The sequence below is a fragment of the Acanthochromis polyacanthus genome, chromosome 14 (assembly GCF_021347895.1).
Source record: "Acanthochromis polyacanthus isolate Apoly-LR-REF ecotype Palm Island chromosome 14, KAUST_Apoly_ChrSc, whole genome shotgun sequence".
Classification (NCBI taxonomy): Eukaryota; Metazoa; Chordata; class Actinopteri; family Pomacentridae; genus Acanthochromis; species Acanthochromis polyacanthus.
The window spans coordinates 35,053,118-35,070,838 of NC_067126.1; the positions used below are offsets into that span (position 1 = coordinate 35,053,118).

Sequence of the window (17,721 nt, forward strand, 5' to 3'; positions counted from 1 at the left end):
TGGGAACTATAAAGCTGAGGCAGTGAGAGGTGGTGGAAACTGAATAAGCGATTTGAAACCAGAACTGTATGGGTCGCAATTCAGATTCAAATTCAAAATTTGTCCCCAGGGGGCAATTTAAAAGGCGCGTAGAGCAGGCAGTGCAACAATGACGTAATAAAGAAATAGGCATTAATATATATATACAAATCTAGAGCAAGAAAATTTTGAAAAAGAGAGAAAAAAGACAAAAACACAACTTGCTAACATACTAGCGCAAATACTAATGAAAAGCAGGTGCAATATGGCAATGAGGTAGACACAAGAATATGCAACGTTTACGTGTCACTAGGACTTAAATCCAGGAGCGATACGACCATAGTGAAATTCACCAATTTTACACTATTTTCAGCTTTAAAAGCCGACGCCCTCTTAAAAATAATTACCTAAGTCATTTTTTCAGGTATTTCAGGAAGCACAAAAACTGAACCACACCACATTGAATCTTGACCTAGGCCATTATACTACAAGGGTGGAATCAAATGATCTGTTCAGCTGAGGATGTAGGCAGTTTTATCAGAGGTGGCCAGCGTCGTGAGGAGATGATTTAGGCAACAACAACAAAAAAAAGTTCTGTCAAAAATTTACTTAGATCAAATCCTATCCTTGGGATGTGAGCACAACATGGAGCCTTTTAATTCTCTCCAAAAAGCTCTTTATATTGAAGGAAAACTAACAAAACAGTGGAACTTACTGACTCGGTGTATTTTACAATTAAATATAAAGGTCTCATGTTACGTTCAATATTTAAGCACAGTTTTAAGCAGCTACTCAAACTACCAACCACACAGCCATACGCCAGCTGCACGTCGTCATAGCGCATGCGTACAAACACCAGGAAGTGAAAGACAGGGCTAAGGCTAACGAGGAGACATGAAGCTGCAGCTAAAAAGTGTTTTTGTGTGTTTTACAAGCTGCCACGACATTGACGTTTTGTCCACGGTAAGACAAACTGTACAATGGAAACGGTTCGGATAAACAGTTAAATGTAAGCGGAGTTTATGAGCTTAAAGCTGATGTATAATGAAGGGGGAAACGCGAGAGAGAGCATAAATGTAGCTTCCGTGAGATAACGTGTTTACATCAAAACAGTCTATGATGGGTGTAAATCCTCGTACGTGTCGATGCAGTAATAGTTTACTAATGGGAATTTGACTCATAAACACAAATGACGGCTGTTTTATTGGTTATGAAGAGATCTGAACTGTAAACTCTGATAGTACATAGTTCCTTAGCTGAAGAGTATCTGTAATCTTTATGCTGCAATAACTTAAATTGCTTTGTTTGATTCTTTACTCAGGCTTCACACTCCCACGTGTGTTAAGTGTGCTAATACTTAACCCATTTTACACAAACCTAATGTAGGAGGTCCGCGCTTTCCGCTGAAATATTCACTCTGAATTTCTCTACTTTGTTATTCCTCATTATACTGTAATAAACATCCAAAAGACAAATATTTCTTCATATTGATTTTGACATACTGGCTCATCCAGGTTTACATAATAATAAGCAGGTAAGAAAAATATGTAAATCTCCACAAGTCTGACAGTTCGAGATGAATTTAGAAGGAAAATACAACATTTAAGGAGCAATTCTTAGTGTTTTTTGTTGCTGAAGTACTTCCAAAAGTTGGTGATTATTCTGCTGTTGTTATCACTGAATTTATTTAGATCTATATTAACTGATGTCAGCTTATTTTTTCAGCACTGATCGAGTGCAGAGCAGTATACGGGTGCTACAATGGGCCAACGAAAGAGAGTGGCAGCTGTGAATAACCCTTCATCTCAGAGACACTCCGGGGTTGCTGCAGAGGCTCCCAGAGTCTGCAACAGAAAGCACAACATCTGCATGGTGTCGGACTTTTTCTATCCAAACATGGGCGGAGTAGAAAGTCACATTTACCAGCTATCCCAGTGTCTGATTGAAAAGGGACACAAGGTGGTAATTGCCACCCACGCCTATGGCAGGAGGAAGGGTGTCCGGTACCTGACCAATGGACTGAAGGTTTACTACTTGCCCCTGCAGGTGATGTACAACCAGTCAACTGCCACCACCTGCTTTCACAGCCTCCCACTGCTGCGCTGTGTGTTTGTCAGGGAGCAAATCACTGTGGTGCACGCACACAGCTCGTTCTCTGCTATGGCCCATGATGCACTGTTCCACGCCAAGACCATGGGTCTGAACACTGTAAGTGACCCAGAGTAGTTTGATGTGTTTGTATCATTTTGCCACACATAATTAGCTTAATGTGAATATAACTACACGAGTTCCCAAATAAGGCCACGATTCATACTGATGTCCACTTCTTAATTTAATTCCATTCCTTCGACGACATATATTCCTCATACAGACACCGTGGACACATAAAAGTATGGACACCGTGAAAACTGGAAAAGAATTCAAACAAAGGTTCTCTCAGTGCGACATAAATAAAGTAACAGAACTTAAATACCATCAAAACAACCAAATCTTTACATAAAACAAAATAATTTACCGTGTGCGCCTCTGGAACTGTTGTGTAGCTTGTCATGGTAGCTCTGACCTTGCTCTGAGAGCGCGGTTACCCACAATTCCTGACAACGCCAGGTACTCTTTCAAAATAAATATCCGCATGTTCACAAATTTCAAATTAAATTAAATCGTAAACAACAACAAACCTTTCAACATTGGAATATGAGTTAATTCCTTTTCAATGTGGAACTTCAACAGTTACACTCCCACCAAATTGCTACAATTTATGATTTCTTTTAACCATAAATAAATTTAGCAATTTCATGAACAACACAAAAAATTGATATGAGAGAAGAATCTCTCAACAATGTTTCCTCTAACTCTCAACACAAGTACATGTTACATGTTTTTGTGGATGTGAATACAAACATTTAATTACTTTCCACTAAAACAACAAGTTTATGAACTGGACGTTCAATGACAGATGGATTAGTGAGCCTTTGACCTTCCTTTCCTAATTTCTTGTTACCTATTTGTATGGTGGCTTTACGCACCAGACCATCACCATCTGTACAGACATTCAAAACTTTCCCCAGTCTCCATTCATTGCGAGGACATCCCTCTTCTCTGAGAATGACAACATCTCCAATCTTAACATTACGTCGTGGAGAATGCCACTTTTGCCTTAGAGTAATGTTTGTCAAGTATTCTTTCTTCCATCTACACCAGAATTGTTCAGACAAATACTGCACTCTGCGCCACCTTTTCTTGGCGTACAGATCTTCTGCCACAAACTTTCCCGGGGGAGGAAGAGGAACAGAGGTTTTCATGGTGAGCAAATGGTTTGCTGTAAGCGGCTCTTCACCTTTAGGATCACTGATGCTGTCAGTGGTGAGCGGGCGGCTATTTATTATTGACATGGCTTCGTAGAAAAATGTTCTCAAGGATGCATCATCCAACCTCCCAGCACTCTTTGAGAGAGTCCAAGTCATAACACTCCTCACCGTCCTAATCTGCCGTTCCCATACGCCTCCCATGTGACTGGCATCAGGTACATTCATAACAAGGTCACACTGTTTCTCTGCTAAATAAGCAGCCAATCTGTCTTTGTCCATTTCCTTTAGTGTCTTTGAAAACTCATTTTTTGCTCCGACAAAATTTGTTCCCTGATCAGATCTGATCTCTCTTACAGGTCCTCTGATGGCGATAAAACACCGTAATGCATTAATGAAGGCATCTGTTGTTAGATCTTCAAGCATTTCTATGTGAATGGCTCTTGATGATAAGCAAGTGAATATCAGACCGTATCTCTTGCTCTCTTTCCGACCCTGTTTAGCTGAAAAGGGTCCAAAACAATCCATCCCGCAAAATGAGAATGGTGGTGAGGGGTCAGTACGGTTCACAGGCAGATCAGCCATTTTTTGTATTTCTGTAGGCCTGCGAGCTCTTCTGCATGGGACACATTGTTTGATTTGATTTGCTACAACCTTGCTGCCACCAACAATCCAGTAGCCATTTGCTCTCAGTTCATTGAGGGTCTGACCTCTGCCTTGATGCTGCGTTTTCTCATGACAGTGATTCAGGATCAGGCGTGTGACAACACTATCTTTTGGCAAGATGGCAGGATGTTTCAGGTCATGAGGTAAGGAAGCTGCTTTTAATCTCCCTCCCACCCTGAGGACACCCTCCTGCAGTACTGGATCAAGCTGAAACAACTTATTATTATGTGGCAATTTTGCCCGCTTAAGCTTCTGTATTTCCTCTTTGAAGGCATCTCTCTGTGCTAACCTCACAAGCACTAAACTTGCTTTTCTCCTTTCCTCAACTGTTATGAGATCTTGTGATCTGTTCCTTTGCGATAGCCGTAGGATCCGAGCTACTACATTCAATGCAGTGTGCCATTTAGAAAATCGTTTGAATCTGTCCATGAAATTCTCTTCCTGAACTCCACTGATTTGCAGCGCTTGTGTTGTTTTTATCTCAGGATCTCCTACTATAAGCTCTGGAGTTGCTTTAGGTGAGGAAATTTCTCTCTCCCAGAGAAATTTTGGTCCAGTAAACCAGTTGGAAGTGATCAAGTCTGCCACCCTGAGGCCTCTGGAGGCATGATCAGCCGGATTTTGATCAGTTTCAATGTAATCCCACTGAGCTACATCTGTCATATCTCTGATTCTCTGAACTCTGTTGGCTACAAAAACGTGAAATCTACGGGCTTCATTAGCGATGTAGCCTAGAACTACTTTTGAATCAGTCCAAAAGTATTCCTGGTCGATCTTGAGTTCCAGCTCTTCTTTCAACATGCTGCTGACTGCTGCTGACACCACAGCGGCTGTTAGCTCAAGCCTTGGTATGGTTACAACTTTTGTGGGAGCGACTCTGGCCTTGCCGATGATTAATGAGCAATGAACTTTATCTTCACTCACCACTCGTATGTATGAACATTGACCGTATCCATAACTACTTGCATCTGAAAAATGATGCAACTCAACTCTTTGAGCTTTAGTTAGAGCTTCAGGAGCAAAGCATCTTGGGATTTGGAGTTTTTGCAGACTCTTTAGATCATTCAGCCAATTCTTCCACTGTGGGTGTAAGTCTTGGGGCAGCGGGTCGTCCCATGCTATGCCCTTTTGACACATTCCTTGTAGCACTTTCTTTCCTAGGAGAAGAAATGGAGCAAGGAAGCCGAGGGGGTCAAACACAGATGCAACGGTTGAAAGGATTCCTCTCCGAGTTGCTGGTTTTTCCTCGAGGGATCCACTGAAACAGAAAATGTCGCTGCTCACATTCCACTTTACTCCCAACACAGTCTGCACAGGTAGATCGCCATGGCTGAGATTTACATCATGAACTCCACTTGCTCGTTCGCAGTCAGGAATGAACTCTAGGATTTCTCTGTTGTTGGAGATAAACTTGTGGAGATGCAGTTTCCCCTTTGCACACACAGTTTGTGTCTCTTTCACTAGTTTTTTGGCTTCATCTGCTGACTCTACACTGATGAGGCCATCATCAACATAAAAACTTTTCTTAATGAAGTTGGCTGCAGATGGATACTCTTTCTCATTCTCACTTGCTAAGAACTTCATACCATAGTTCGCGCACCCAGGGGACGATGCTGCCCCGAAAAGGTGAACCTTCATGCGATATTCCTTTGGCTCTGAATTGGTATCGCCCTGTTCCCACCAAAGAAAGCGCAAATAGTTTCTGTCCTCTCTGCTTACATGAAATCTATGAAACATTTTCTCCACATCACAGATAACTGCTACTGGATGTTTGCGAAATCTACAGAGAACCCCTGTCAGACTATTGGTGAGATCAGGTCCTGTCAGTAAGTGGTCGTTTAGAGCGGTGCCTTCATATTTGGCAGAACAATCAAACACAACTCTAATTTTTTCAGGCTTTCTCGGGTGATAAACCCCTTGATGTGGAATATACCACACATTTCCATCTTGTGGCACATCTTCAGCTCTCTCTGCTTCTCCACCTTCAATGACGCCTGCCATGAACTTAACATAGTCCTCTTTAAACTTTGGATTTCTCTCCAATTTCCTTTTCAGGTGCTTCAGTCGCACTAGAGCAAGTTGCTTATTTTCTGGTAGGTGTGGACGTGTTTTAAAAGGAAGTGGCATTTCTAGATGGCCATCTGAGTTCTGGTGTATTGTCTGGTTCAGGATTTGCATGAAGTGAATATCATCTTGTGATATAGTCTTTTCCCCATAATTTGTGTCTCTAAAGTCCGATTCGAGGACTCTGATGACAACAGCTGGTGTTAACGATGGAAGCTCTTTGACAGACACACGATGGCAGAGACCTGTCACTTCTGTTGACTTAACAATCTTTGGTGAGCTACCAACAATGCTCCATCCTAAGTCAGTCCTAATGGCATATGGCTCTTCATCACCACCAGTAATAACTTGTCGTGGCGCTAATGCTCTGCTACAGTCATAGCCTATTAAGAGTCCGACTTCACATTCTAACAACTCTGGTATCTCTTGTGCTATAACATTCAGATGTTTCCATCTCTGTGCTGTTGCAGCTGTGGGAATGTGTGAGCGTTCAAGTGGGATGAATTCTCTGGTGTATGCAGGTGGCAAGTTAACTAAGCTATGTGAGGAAAACCCTCTGACTCTAAGACCACTAACTCTGTCACTCTGAACGATGGAATCCTTTCCCATCAAAGTGGTAAGCTTTAACTTGACCGGCTCTAATCCTGCTCCCATCTTCTCACACACACCACTGTCTACAAAGGTAGTGCTACTCTGCGTATCTAACAAAGCGTATACTAATGTCTCCATTTCAGGGCTTGTGACCGATGAGAGCCACACAGGCACTATCATGGATGTGCTCCCACCATCACCTTTGTCTACAGAGCAAGAGAGTGAAGTTGACATTTCTGCTGTCTGCACAACAGCACGAGGAGATGTCTCTGGAGCTGTGTTGCGATTCTCATGCATCGGTGTTGGATGGCGTTTCTTGCATATGTTACAGGTTGCTTTGTTTCTGCAGTCCTTTGAATTGTGTCCTTTCTTAAGACAGCCAAAACACAGATTTTTCTCCAGAATGAATCTTTTCTTTTCCTCTGATGTCTTAGTAGCGAATGTCTGGCATTTGTGGATGGAATGACTTTCACTACAGTACATGCATTTAACTGGGCTTGAAGAGGAATTAAATGGCATGTTAAACCTCTTTGATTCAATTGTATCTCTCATGCTGTTCACCACAACAGCTTGAGTTTTCATTACTGTGTTAGGTTTTTCAGATTCTTTTGTGTCTGTGACCAACACATTGGCTTTTGCCCGTTTCATGTCTCTGGAAGGCCTTTCTTCAGACAACTTCAAGGCACAAAGGGATGTTACAGGGTTGCAGGCCACATCTGCTTCATGAGCCAGAAACTTGGCAAACTCTTTGAAATTAGGATATTTCTGTGTGTCCTGCAGTTGCTTTGTTACATGACGGTTCCATCGAGAAGTCACCCAGTCTGGGAGTTTTTGGAGCATCCTCTGATTTTCTTCACAATCATTTAATATGTGAAGACCTTTAACGTGTGACATGGCATTGCTGCAAGCAGTCAGGAAATCGCTGTATTGTCGAAGTTTAACAGAATCTCGTGAACTAATCTTTGGCCAGTTATTCAGTTTTTCTCTGTATGCACGCTGGATCACAAAGGGATGACCGTAACGAGCATTCAGTGCTTCCCACGCTTGGCTGTAAGCTTCTTCATCCTTCCTGTAGAAGCTTCCTTCAAGCACTGACCGTGCTTCACCGCTGATGTACTTCTGAAGGTAAAACAGTCTGTCTGCTGGATTTGTACATTTTCGTTCTATGAGTGCTTTGAAACTAGCGCTCCACTCTATGAACTTCAGTGGGTCTCCTAAGAAGACCGAGGGCTCAGGCGCTGGGAGTCTGGTGAGTGCCATTGTGTCATGTAATACTTGTACTAAAGAAACTTCCTTTGTAGCATTGTCTGATTGTACATTATCATAGTTTGTAGTGTAATGTAACTGTTCATCTTTTATCTCTTTGTTATTAATCACAGGGGGACAACTCACTTCATCTATTCCAGGGATCTCACCTGAGCCTGCTTCAGAATAAGCTTTCATCCTAGCAGCGATCACTTGGAGATCTCGCTGATCTTCCAGTCTTTTGAGCTCTTGTTTTTGTGCAGCAATTGCCGACTCCATTTCCATTTCTGCTCTTTTTGCGGCCAGTTGTGCAACGCAGTCTATTCTTTTTGCTGTGATGCTTTGCTGTTCTGATGGACATTTTGACTGCTGACTACCAACAGATTTGGGGATTGAGCCACTAAATATTGACTGGGCATATTCTTTGTCAAGCATCATGTGCAATCTTGCATTTTCTGCCTTTGTATCAAAGTCATCTTGTCCCACTTCGCTCATGCGCACTTTAAGCAGTCCCATCACATCTGCAGTTACTGCTGAGCAGGAATCCATCTTACGTCTAATATCAGTAGAAGGTGCAGACTGTGCTCGAATATTTTCATATGCCTCTTTCACGTGGGCTTCTGACTCTTCAACATTGTCCATCAAGCAACACAAGTCCTTGTCAGAGCAATCGTTTCTGAGTGAGCGGCGTACTGCTCTAACCTGTTCCTTCCATTTGTCGTACAACATAACGAACTTCTTCTCCTTTTGAGAGACCTCTTGCTGTTTCAGCTCCAGCATTTTGGGAGTTAACTTTCTCTCTCGTGACGATTTACGAGGTTCAACTTTGGAGGAAGGCTGTGTTATTGATACCTTTTGAACGTTTATTTTTGCATGGATATCATCAATAAGTGACTCTAGTCTCTCTATTTCAGCTTCCTCAATCTGAGATTTTAACCTCTCATTTAGTCTAACCAACTCTGCCTGGAGTGACCCAACAGGTTCGCTAGGACCACCACACTGTGATTCTTCACTATGGATTGACATGGCAATGAAAGAAAAATGCTACTGCATTTAAACAAAATTACTGCTAGCATATGTTTGTAGCAACAGTTACTCTTATAAACCCTTTAGGTGCACTTCTAAAAATGCATTTATACTCTTAAGTCAAAAACCATAGAACATTCAAACTAAGGCGAACCGTAAACATTTGTGATTTCACACAAGATGCTCAAAACTTATCTCTTACAACCTTTACAAATGTTCATACAGTTGTAGGTTGATACTCTCAAATTAAATGATTATTGTAGAGTTGCTCTTATCTGCCAGAAGGCTGAAAACCATGCTAGTTGGAGCCAGGTAAGGATATATGAAGAGTTGTAGCATTCGCTGGACAGCCTGCTTTCTGCTGGCGAAGTTGCGGTAGTTCGCGAGCGACGTTGCCGTCCTCTCTCGCAGCAGCAAGCCGGGGTGAAGTCGCGGTGCTCCGGTAGCTGATGCCGCCGTGCTCTCTGTTTTTTCCAGCAGGTCGTGATGACAGTCAGGCTGTTTCTCTTTCTCTAGCCAGCCATGGTGAAGTCGCGATGATTCGGTGGTTGACGCCGCCGCTCTCTCTCTCTCTGTAGCAAGCCGTGATGAAGTCGGGTGCTCCGGTGGTTAGCGCCGCCGTCCTCTCTCTCTCTGTAGCCGGCGGTCGTGATGACACCAACGCCGTCTCTCTTTCGCCAGCAAGCCGTGATGAAGTCAAGGTGCTCCGATGCTGAGCGCCTCCGTCTTCTCTCTCTCTAGTCGGCTCCTGGACGTTCCGGGCACGTGTAGTTTTAGCCGGCTTGCTCTAGCTTGCTAGCTTAGCAGTCTCCGAACATACGCAGCTCTCTCGTCGCTTAACACTTGGCCATGTTAGCGTCACGTTTTCACTATAACTACACGAGTTCCCAAATAAGGCCACGATTCATACTGATGTCCACTTCTTAATTTAATTCCATTCCTTCGACGACATATATTCCTCATACAGACACCGTGGACACATAAAAGTATGGACACCGTGAAAACTGGAAAAGAATTCAAACAAAGGTTCTCTCAGTGCGACATAAATAAAGTAACAGAACTTAAATACCATCAAAACAACCAAATCTTTACATAAAACAAAATAATTTACCGTGTGCGCCTCTGGAACTGTTGTGTAGCTTGTCATGGTAGCTCTGACCTTGCTCTGAGAGCGCGGTTACCCACAATTCCTGACAACGCCAGGTACTCTTTCAAAATAAATATCCGCATGTTCACAAATTTCAAATTAAATTAAATCGTAAACAACAACAAACCTTTCAACATTGGAATATGAGTTAATTCCTTTTCAATGTGGAACTTCAACAGTTACAGTGAATTTAAAGAGCGCTGTCGTTTGCAGGTGTTCACTGACCACTCGCTCTTCGGCTTTGCTGACGTCAGCTCCGTGCTGACCAACAAGCTTCTGACCGTGTCGCTGTGTGACACCAACCACATCGTGTGTGTGTCGTACACCAGCAAAGAGAACACAGTTCTCCGAGCAGCACTCAACCCAGAGATTGTGTCTGTTATTCCCAACGCCGTTGACCCGACAGACTTCACCCCCGATCCCTCCCAGCGCCAAGACGACAGGATCACAGTTGTTGTGATCAGCCGTCTCGTCTACCGCAAAGGTACAGAGAGGTTGTGGTGTCAGACGTTGTATGAGATAAGTTTTCCAGAGTTCTGCCAGTCACTGTTTGCTGTACTCATAGCAGAAGGGTGCAGTGGAGAATAGGACAGTGGAAGTCAGTCACACTCCAGTTGCATAAATATCTTTCATTAAATTAGAGGTTGACAGACAAATTGGGATAACTTGTCGTCCCATTTTTATTTTTAGAAATGTGTAACTATCAGCTTACATGTTGGCTCATAAGTACAGTACTGTGAAATGACAACACAAAATTGTATAACGAAACTATTAACAGGGCCAATTTTACATAGTTGTGTACAAGAGAGAACCTACAAGATTATTTTTTAAGTGGAAAATTTCACATGCGACCATAAACACAAAAATATTCAGTTATGTTACATCTTGACCACTGACTACATCCACTTCAGTTTCTATATACATATCAGCCTTAAAACTTCAACCTTCACTAAGGCCTAATAAAGAATTCCTTTGCTTTAACTGTGAAATAAAGTGTTCACATTCTTATCTTCTGCTCAGGAATTGACCTTCTTGGTGGGATCATCCCAGAACTTTGCCTCAAACATCCTGATCTACATTTCCTGATCGGTGGAGAGGGACCAAAGAGAATTGTGTTGGAGGAAGTGAGAGAGAAATACCAACTACATGACCGGTACTGCTGGACGCTCTTTATTTCCTGAGATTATTTTATAGGGAGGCAACTCTCTGAACTCTTTCAGGACAAAAGCAACTACTTGCCATGACGTGACTACGCACTCACAAAGTCCTCCAAAGTTTGTTTTTAATTGTATCCATCAATGTTGTGGCAGGGTGACAGCTATGATTACACCACATCTGAGGATAACTGTCAGACGGCCGTTATGTGTTTGGAAGTACAGCGAAGTTACTGCTGTAACTGCGTCACCAGGATTTATCACATGGCAGCAGTCTGACAGTGATTGGCAAACAAGTGGGTTTGTGTGAACAGGTGCAGGTGTTGTTCATGGTGGTAACGTCTGTAATTGGAATTGTGCAGGGTGCGTCTGCTGGGGGCTCTGGAGCATAAAGACGTCCGTGGCGTTTTGGTGCAGGGTCACATCTTCCTCAACACGTCTCTGACCGAAGCGTTCTGTATGGCCATCGTGGAGGGAGCCAGCTGTGGGCTGCAGGTTTGTTGTCATTTATCTTGTAGGGCATCAGCTCTGAAAAAGAGAAGTAAATAAAGGCTTCAGGTTACTTACTGATTCTTTAGAAGGAAAGAAATGCCTGTGCAGTCTTGCCTTTAGAAGGTGAAGTACTTCTCACGGTATTATTAAGTAATGATTGTGCAATCTGCTTTTCTTTTGGTTATAGTGGCTTCTAAAAGTCATGTTAACACATGAATAGACAATTTCTTTTCCCCTTTTCCATTCTAAACATTTAGCTTCATTAATTCAACTTCATAATCTTTTGTCTTTATCGCTAATAGCTATAACCACAGAAACTAGTGTAAGTGTTTATCATCTTCCCTCTATTTGACCCCATCAAACCAGCAGAACTGGCACAACAAAGCTGAATCCTGTCGCAGATTTGCTGTGGGTGTATGCTCGTAGGTGGCTGCCCTGCTCTTCTCATAGCACTGCCTAAAAATAACTCGCCAGGTAATGGAAAATGGAGGAGATCCAAGAAAGCCTTTTCCGTGAACAGTGTTTGACACAAAATGAAACTTAACGAACAAGAAGCCCACATAGTTGTACATGGCCGACAGCAGCTAGCCGTCACGCAGACGCTCCCATTTGATGGTGCAGTCTGTGTATCTGGAGGAAGAGAAAACAGCCTTATCAGCGGCTGTAAATATCTGTAAAGTTTAGACTTGAAAGCTACACACAGAACAGAAACCAGTAAACCGTGAGAAATGATGAGGGTCATCCTTCACAGCAGCTGGATGTTTACTTCAAATACTTGCTGGGCAGATAAGAAAAGGCTTTATCTTGTCATTAGTTTTTGAGCGTCTTCCACTAGATTATCTTTGTACAGGAACTAGGAACTGATTTAGAAATTCAGGGGGATCCACTACAGTGACCAGGGCCTAAATTCATTAGAGCTACAACTGTTGAGCTCAGATTTGATTTCAGAAACCATTTCCTCCATACATATAGTTTGCTTTTGGGTCGTTGTGTTTTGACGCATGAGCATGGAGCCGCAGAAGGAAGTATACAACCAATGAACTGACAATAGAGTATAGTGGTGTTTAATGCAAAAACAGTTGCTGCTTTTCGTACGTCACCAGAATGAAGCTCTTCTCATTCGTTTGTGCCACCTGATGTCTTACAGTGCCGTGAAAAGTATTTGCCCACTTCTCAAATTCTTATTTTTTTGAAGATTTCAGCCACTGAAATATTTAAGACCATCAAACGAAATTAAATATTAGACAAAGACAACCAAAGTGAACACAATATGATGATTTAATGTGCTAAGGGAAGAAAGCTCTCCAAACCTGCCTGGCGCTCACTCAGTCATAACACGTCTCACTCTTCATTTTATTGAAGCCTCCACTTTTGTGTCACTTTTTAGATTTCACATAAAAATACTTGACATCCATGCATTGTTGTGACATTATTCTGAGATCTGAATTGCATACAAGTGAATGTGTTTTGTAATTTGCCTTGAGCACTGTTGCTCTCGTCTGACAGGGATCATGAAATACGGCCGTGGGCTATAAATAAATTTGACTAGATGATGTAACTTTAATTACAGTTAATGTTTCTTTATACAGTGACGCTGTGGAATACGTGATGTGTCAGCTCCTCTCCCTTCGTGTTTCTGCCTCAGCTCCTCCAGTTGTATCTGAGGTGGGAGGAAGGAGAGGAATTGATTATTAGCAAATTGAGAAACGAGAAGAGGTTTCCACAGACTGTCGTGATGAAACAAACCACAAGTCTGAACAAAGCTTTTTACTTCCTTGAAATACATCCATCGGGACTAGAAGTTCTCAGATCTTAGATCTCGATGCACTTTTGGAAACAAGAATTTGCAGCACTTTGTATAAATTTGAGTGGAGTTTATGTGAAAAGCTGCAGGGTGCTTGTGCTCCTTAATCCCATATATTTGTTTTGCAAGACCCAAATCTTAACCCTTTGATGCATAACATGGGTCAAAAGTGACTCATATTCAATGGAATATGGGTATCTTTCAACCTATGTTGTATAAAGCATCTATTTTTTTGTCTTTTTTCTAAAGGTGGTCAGCACTCGTGTTGGGGGCATTCCTGAGGTGTTACCTGAGGACTTGATAACCCTGTGTGAACCCACTGTACGGTCTTTGTGTGCTGGTCTGGAAGCAGTCATCGCCAGGCAGCGCTCAGGCTCCGTCCCTTCCCCTGCCTCCGTACATGGACGTGTGCAAAATCTTTACACGTGGAGAAATGTTGCGGAGAGAACTGAAAAAGTAGGTTCACCAAAGCCCACCTTTTGCCCCAGTTAGTCTCTGTCATGTTGATGAAATTTCACTCTTAGTCCTTCGAAATTTGCTGTAGTGGAGTGTTTTATTGGTGTTCTGGCTTACCAGCACACAGCAGGAGTCTGTGAAGGTAATTCGACTCGGAGCACATGGAGAGGACACCATTTATAGGGATAAGAGGGTAGCGCGGGAGGCTGTATGTAAATAAAAGGGTGAATAGTGGTTAATTTGTGTATGGTTGCTATTCAGTGACAGAGTATTGTTTGAGCTTTTATGTTTTCACCAATGAAAGCTGCCTGCAGAAGCTTTAGTGTGGAGTTTTAAAGGGTAAGTAATAGGTACTGTCCTCATGTTCTTACATAATTATCATCATAGACTGTCAATGGTGAACTTTGACCAGACATTTCGTAATCACAATGTTAATTATTAAGACTCAGACGGAAAAGTACAGACTGAGTTACAGATCATTTTTGAAGGAACAAAATCATTGAGTTTTACTTTCGGAACCAGACCACTAGAAATTTCCATCTCACTTTGCATTCCTCTTGCAATATGTTGCTACACATGCATGGTTTCATTTCAAAACGTGTCCTATCGAGGCACCAAGAGCCCTCACAAGGTGAAAAGGTCTGCTCTGAAAGCAAGGTGCAGGACAGGGCCTCTGATCTGAACACCGGCACGAAGAATATGTTTGTGTCACAATCCTACTTATTAAGTAAACTTAAGTGAACAAAAACTGAATTCTTGTGCACATAGATCACAGGACCAGTGAACACTTCCTCTAACCCTCTGCTAAACTTGCTTCCACACTTCCTCTAAGCACAAAATCCGCTCTAAGAAACCTTAAATGGAATCTTACTTTTGCCCTCTATTGACTTTCCTACTTCCTTCAATCATCATACTACTTAGAATGTACAAGCTATTCCCTGGTGGAAGGAGTCAGATCCTCATGAGAGCAACAGTAATTCTAAGTATTGGGGAGAGTGAATCATATCCCTACTTCTTACCTATTCTTACTCTTTTGTTTGAGGCCTATTCTTTTCTTATTTTCCTTCAAAATACAACAAAACAAAAGCTACACAAACAAACACACTGATATTTAACCTCCCCATGTTCACAACCATTTACAGCAAACTTCAAAATATGGATGGCGTCAGCTTCTTTGGGACTTCAGTTCCACGGACCTCCAACAACACACAGTGACAATAATTGGGGTTTTCAAAAGGATCCCTTTTCTTCAGTAGAATTTGGAATGATGAGCCACTGGTGTGTCCTCGGTCTGGGAAAAGAGTCTCCTCTGAAGTATGTTGCCATTCGGTTCACGGCACCATATTGTTGAAGAAATTTCACTCGTAATCCTTCGAAGTTTGCTGTATTGGGGTGTTTTATTGGTATTCCAGCATCGTGAATAGTGTTTAATGTGCGTGTGGTTGCTAATCAGTATCAGAGGGTGATACCCGCCGGCCAGCAGGCAGATGGGTCCCTCCGTATGAAGAGCCGAGTTCTGCTCAAGGTTTCTTCCCGTTAAAAGAGAGTTTTTCCTTGCCACTGTCGCCTTAGAGCTGCTCTGGAGGTTCAGGCATATGGGTTCTGTGAAGCATCTTGAGATGATTTGACCTGTAATTGGCGCTACATAAATAAAATTGCATTGAATTGAAAGTTGAACACAACAAAGGACAAAAGGTAGTTGAATCAAGAAAATTGGCAAATAACAAGAGTGTGACAACAAAAGGTAAGAGGGGGTCCAACAGACAGTAACAAACAGCAAAAGATAAAAGAATTGTAGATAACCGTGGGAAGTGGAATGGAGGGCTGACACTAGAAGGTATCTGGAACAAAAGCTGTGCTGTTTTCTTCATCACAGATCTACCACCCAGGTTACTGCAGCATGTCTATAAACATGTTTTCCCGGATAACCTCATTTTTCAGAGAATTCAATTTGCACTAGGAGTTCTCAGAGCTGCAGCTGTGGTGGATGGTGGAGTGACTGAAGCCACTTGCCTCTGTGTGTTTCCCTCTCAGGTGTATGACAGAGTGGCTGGAGAGGAGGTCCTCCCTCTGGACAGAAGGTTACGGAGGCTGAGGGCTCACTGCGGCCCCGTGGCTGGCTCCATCTTCGCCTTCTTCGCCGTGTTAGACTTTCTCTTCCTGCTGCTGATGCAGTGGTTGGTGCCGGATCGGGTCATGGACGTCGCTGTGGACGCTACCGGCCCTCAGGGACTGTGGAGGCGGGAAACGGGCAGCAGAAATGAAGCTTATTCCAAACGTGCCATGAAGCGATTAGCAGAAAGAGAAACTTCATGACGGTGGTACCTCCATGCCTCTGCCTCACTTCAAGCTGTTTACATGGTGGTGTATGTATTTTGGACTTTTTTTTTTACAGAGATAGTGGAGAGAGAGGAAATGTGGGTAAGGAGAATAGGGGAATGCAGATACTCCAGCTGTGCACCTGGACCACTCCACTATGCGATCAGCTCTTTATGTTGCCGACATTCATTTTAAACTTGACAACTGAAAGCTGAATGTGCTTTTGTTGATCTCAAACATTGTTTACATTTACTTATCAGAAAGATAGCCTGTGTGAGGGAATTTTATCTCAAACATAGAATGAGCTTTTATATTAAAACACTAAAATCTATGGCACTGCTGAAGAATTTAAGCACTTTTTTTTATTTGCGATATAAAGTAAAGGCATTGCACTGAACAGACGGACTAAAAGGGCTGTGGAAACCGTTTGATTTGCAAATAAAAGTCAATGTTTTTGTGAAGCTGTATATCGGAACACGTTGTTTTAATTCAGGTTTTACAGACGCCACTCATTTGTTTATTCGTCTCACATGATGTTTATATGAAACCTTTGTTTCCCCCCCCCCCAGACAACTCAAACTGGAAAATAAAACATCCTTGCAAATCTGTTCCAACATGTCATTTTATTTACAGTGCTTTATCTCCCAGAGACCGTTGCAGAAGACAGGAGGCATTAGACATCCAAATTCTGAGAATTACTTACACAGAAGAGATTTCTTTGTGCGGTCAAGTGTCAGATAAAACACAGAGTACCTATGAAACAAGAAGTGAGAGGTGAACAGCTTTCAAAACTGGCAATGGGAATTTGCATAACATTGCGGTTTGAGGCTTGAGGATCATATCCTGCCTGCCAAAAACATGTTATGTGTTCATTTAAGGAGAGCCGAAACCGAAAATCTTATTTCAACTTTTAAAGAGATGTGCTTATATTTAAACTGTTTGCAGTAGACAAACATCTTTCAGAATACTAAATATGTTTTAGTGCATTTTATTGTTGAGATCACAATATTTCCATAACACAAGTGAGTGCTCTTGTATCTACAGTGTGAGGAACTTGTCCATATCTGTTTGTATGAACTGTTTTTTTTCCTCCACAGTCTGTTATCTCAGAACCATTCCAACAACCACTGTGATGCACATGATGTCATTTGTATCTGTGGACTGGTACGATGCAGGTTGGTGGGAGATGGTAGAGTGACAGAGTTTAGGTTTGTGTATCTCAGTCTCCTGTAGTTTCAGTTGCATCATTGCTGTTCGTACTGCGGTTTTCCTGTGGTGCTCACAACCTCAGCAGAGTCCTTTTTATTTCCTCTAGGGGGCTGAAATGAAATTTGATGACGCTTGGTTGGTTTACTCTGGTTTTTTTTTTTTTTGGTTGTGTTGTGACAGAACTTAAGAGACAAGCTAAATTATATTTGTTATTCCATCACCATT

At 42.3% G+C, this 17,721-nt stretch overlaps 2 protein-coding genes and 1 long non-coding RNA gene across 3 annotated transcripts; 1 reads left to right on the top strand and 2 right to left on the bottom strand.

The window, feature by feature from the left end:
* Window positions 1-844: 844 nt before the first annotated feature.
* On the top strand, window positions 845-16,895 carry piga (phosphatidylinositol glycan anchor biosynthesis, class A). The gene is made up of 7 exons (XM_022195856.2): window positions 845-981; window positions 1,744-2,226; window positions 10,276-10,546; window positions 11,083-11,215; window positions 11,579-11,711; window positions 13,762-13,968; window positions 16,003-16,895. The coding sequence occupies exons 2-7, from the start codon at window positions 1,780-1,782 to the stop codon at window positions 16,282-16,284; spliced, it is 1,473 nt and encodes a 490-aa protein (XP_022051548.2). The 5' UTR covers window positions 845-981; window positions 1,744-1,779; the 3' UTR covers window positions 16,285-16,895.
* Window positions 2,338-2,741, bottom strand: LOC127537183 (uncharacterized). The gene is made up of 2 exons (XR_007946804.1): window positions 2,534-2,741; window positions 2,338-2,426 (listed from the first exon to the last, which is right to left on the bottom strand). It is a non-coding gene; the product is annotated as an uncharacterized LOC127537183 (long non-coding RNA).
* On the bottom strand, window positions 2,760-10,266 carry LOC127537181 (uncharacterized). The gene is made up of 2 exons (XM_051959120.1): window positions 10,027-10,266; window positions 2,760-9,919 (listed from the first exon to the last, which is right to left on the bottom strand). Exon 2 carries the CDS (start codon window positions 8,913-8,915, stop codon window positions 2,922-2,924), a length of 5,994 nt encoding a protein of 1,997 aa, XP_051815080.1. The 5' UTR covers window positions 8,916-9,919; window positions 10,027-10,266; the 3' UTR covers window positions 2,760-2,921.
* Window positions 16,896-17,721: the final 826 nt, after the last annotated feature.

What these genes read in the sequence shown, in the direction of transcription:
- piga (XM_022195856.2), top strand. Translation starts at nt 1,780, where the DNA reads ATGGGCCAACGAAAGAGAGTGGCAGCTGTGAATAACCCTTCATCTCAG. An exon ending in CCGTCTCGTCTACCGCAAAG is followed by an intron (nt 10,547 to 11,082) that starts GTACAGAGAGGT and finishes TCTTCTGCTCAG; the next exon opens with GAATTGACCTTCTTGGTGGG. An exon ending in AAATACCAACTACATGACCG is followed by an intron (nt 11,216 to 11,578) that starts GTACTGCTGGAC and finishes GGAATTGTGCAG; the next exon opens with GGTGCGTCTGCTGGGGGCTC.
- LOC127537181 (XM_051959120.1), bottom strand. Translation starts at nt 8,915, where the DNA reads ATGTCAATCCATAGTGAAGAATCACAGTGTGGTGGTCCTAGCGAACCT.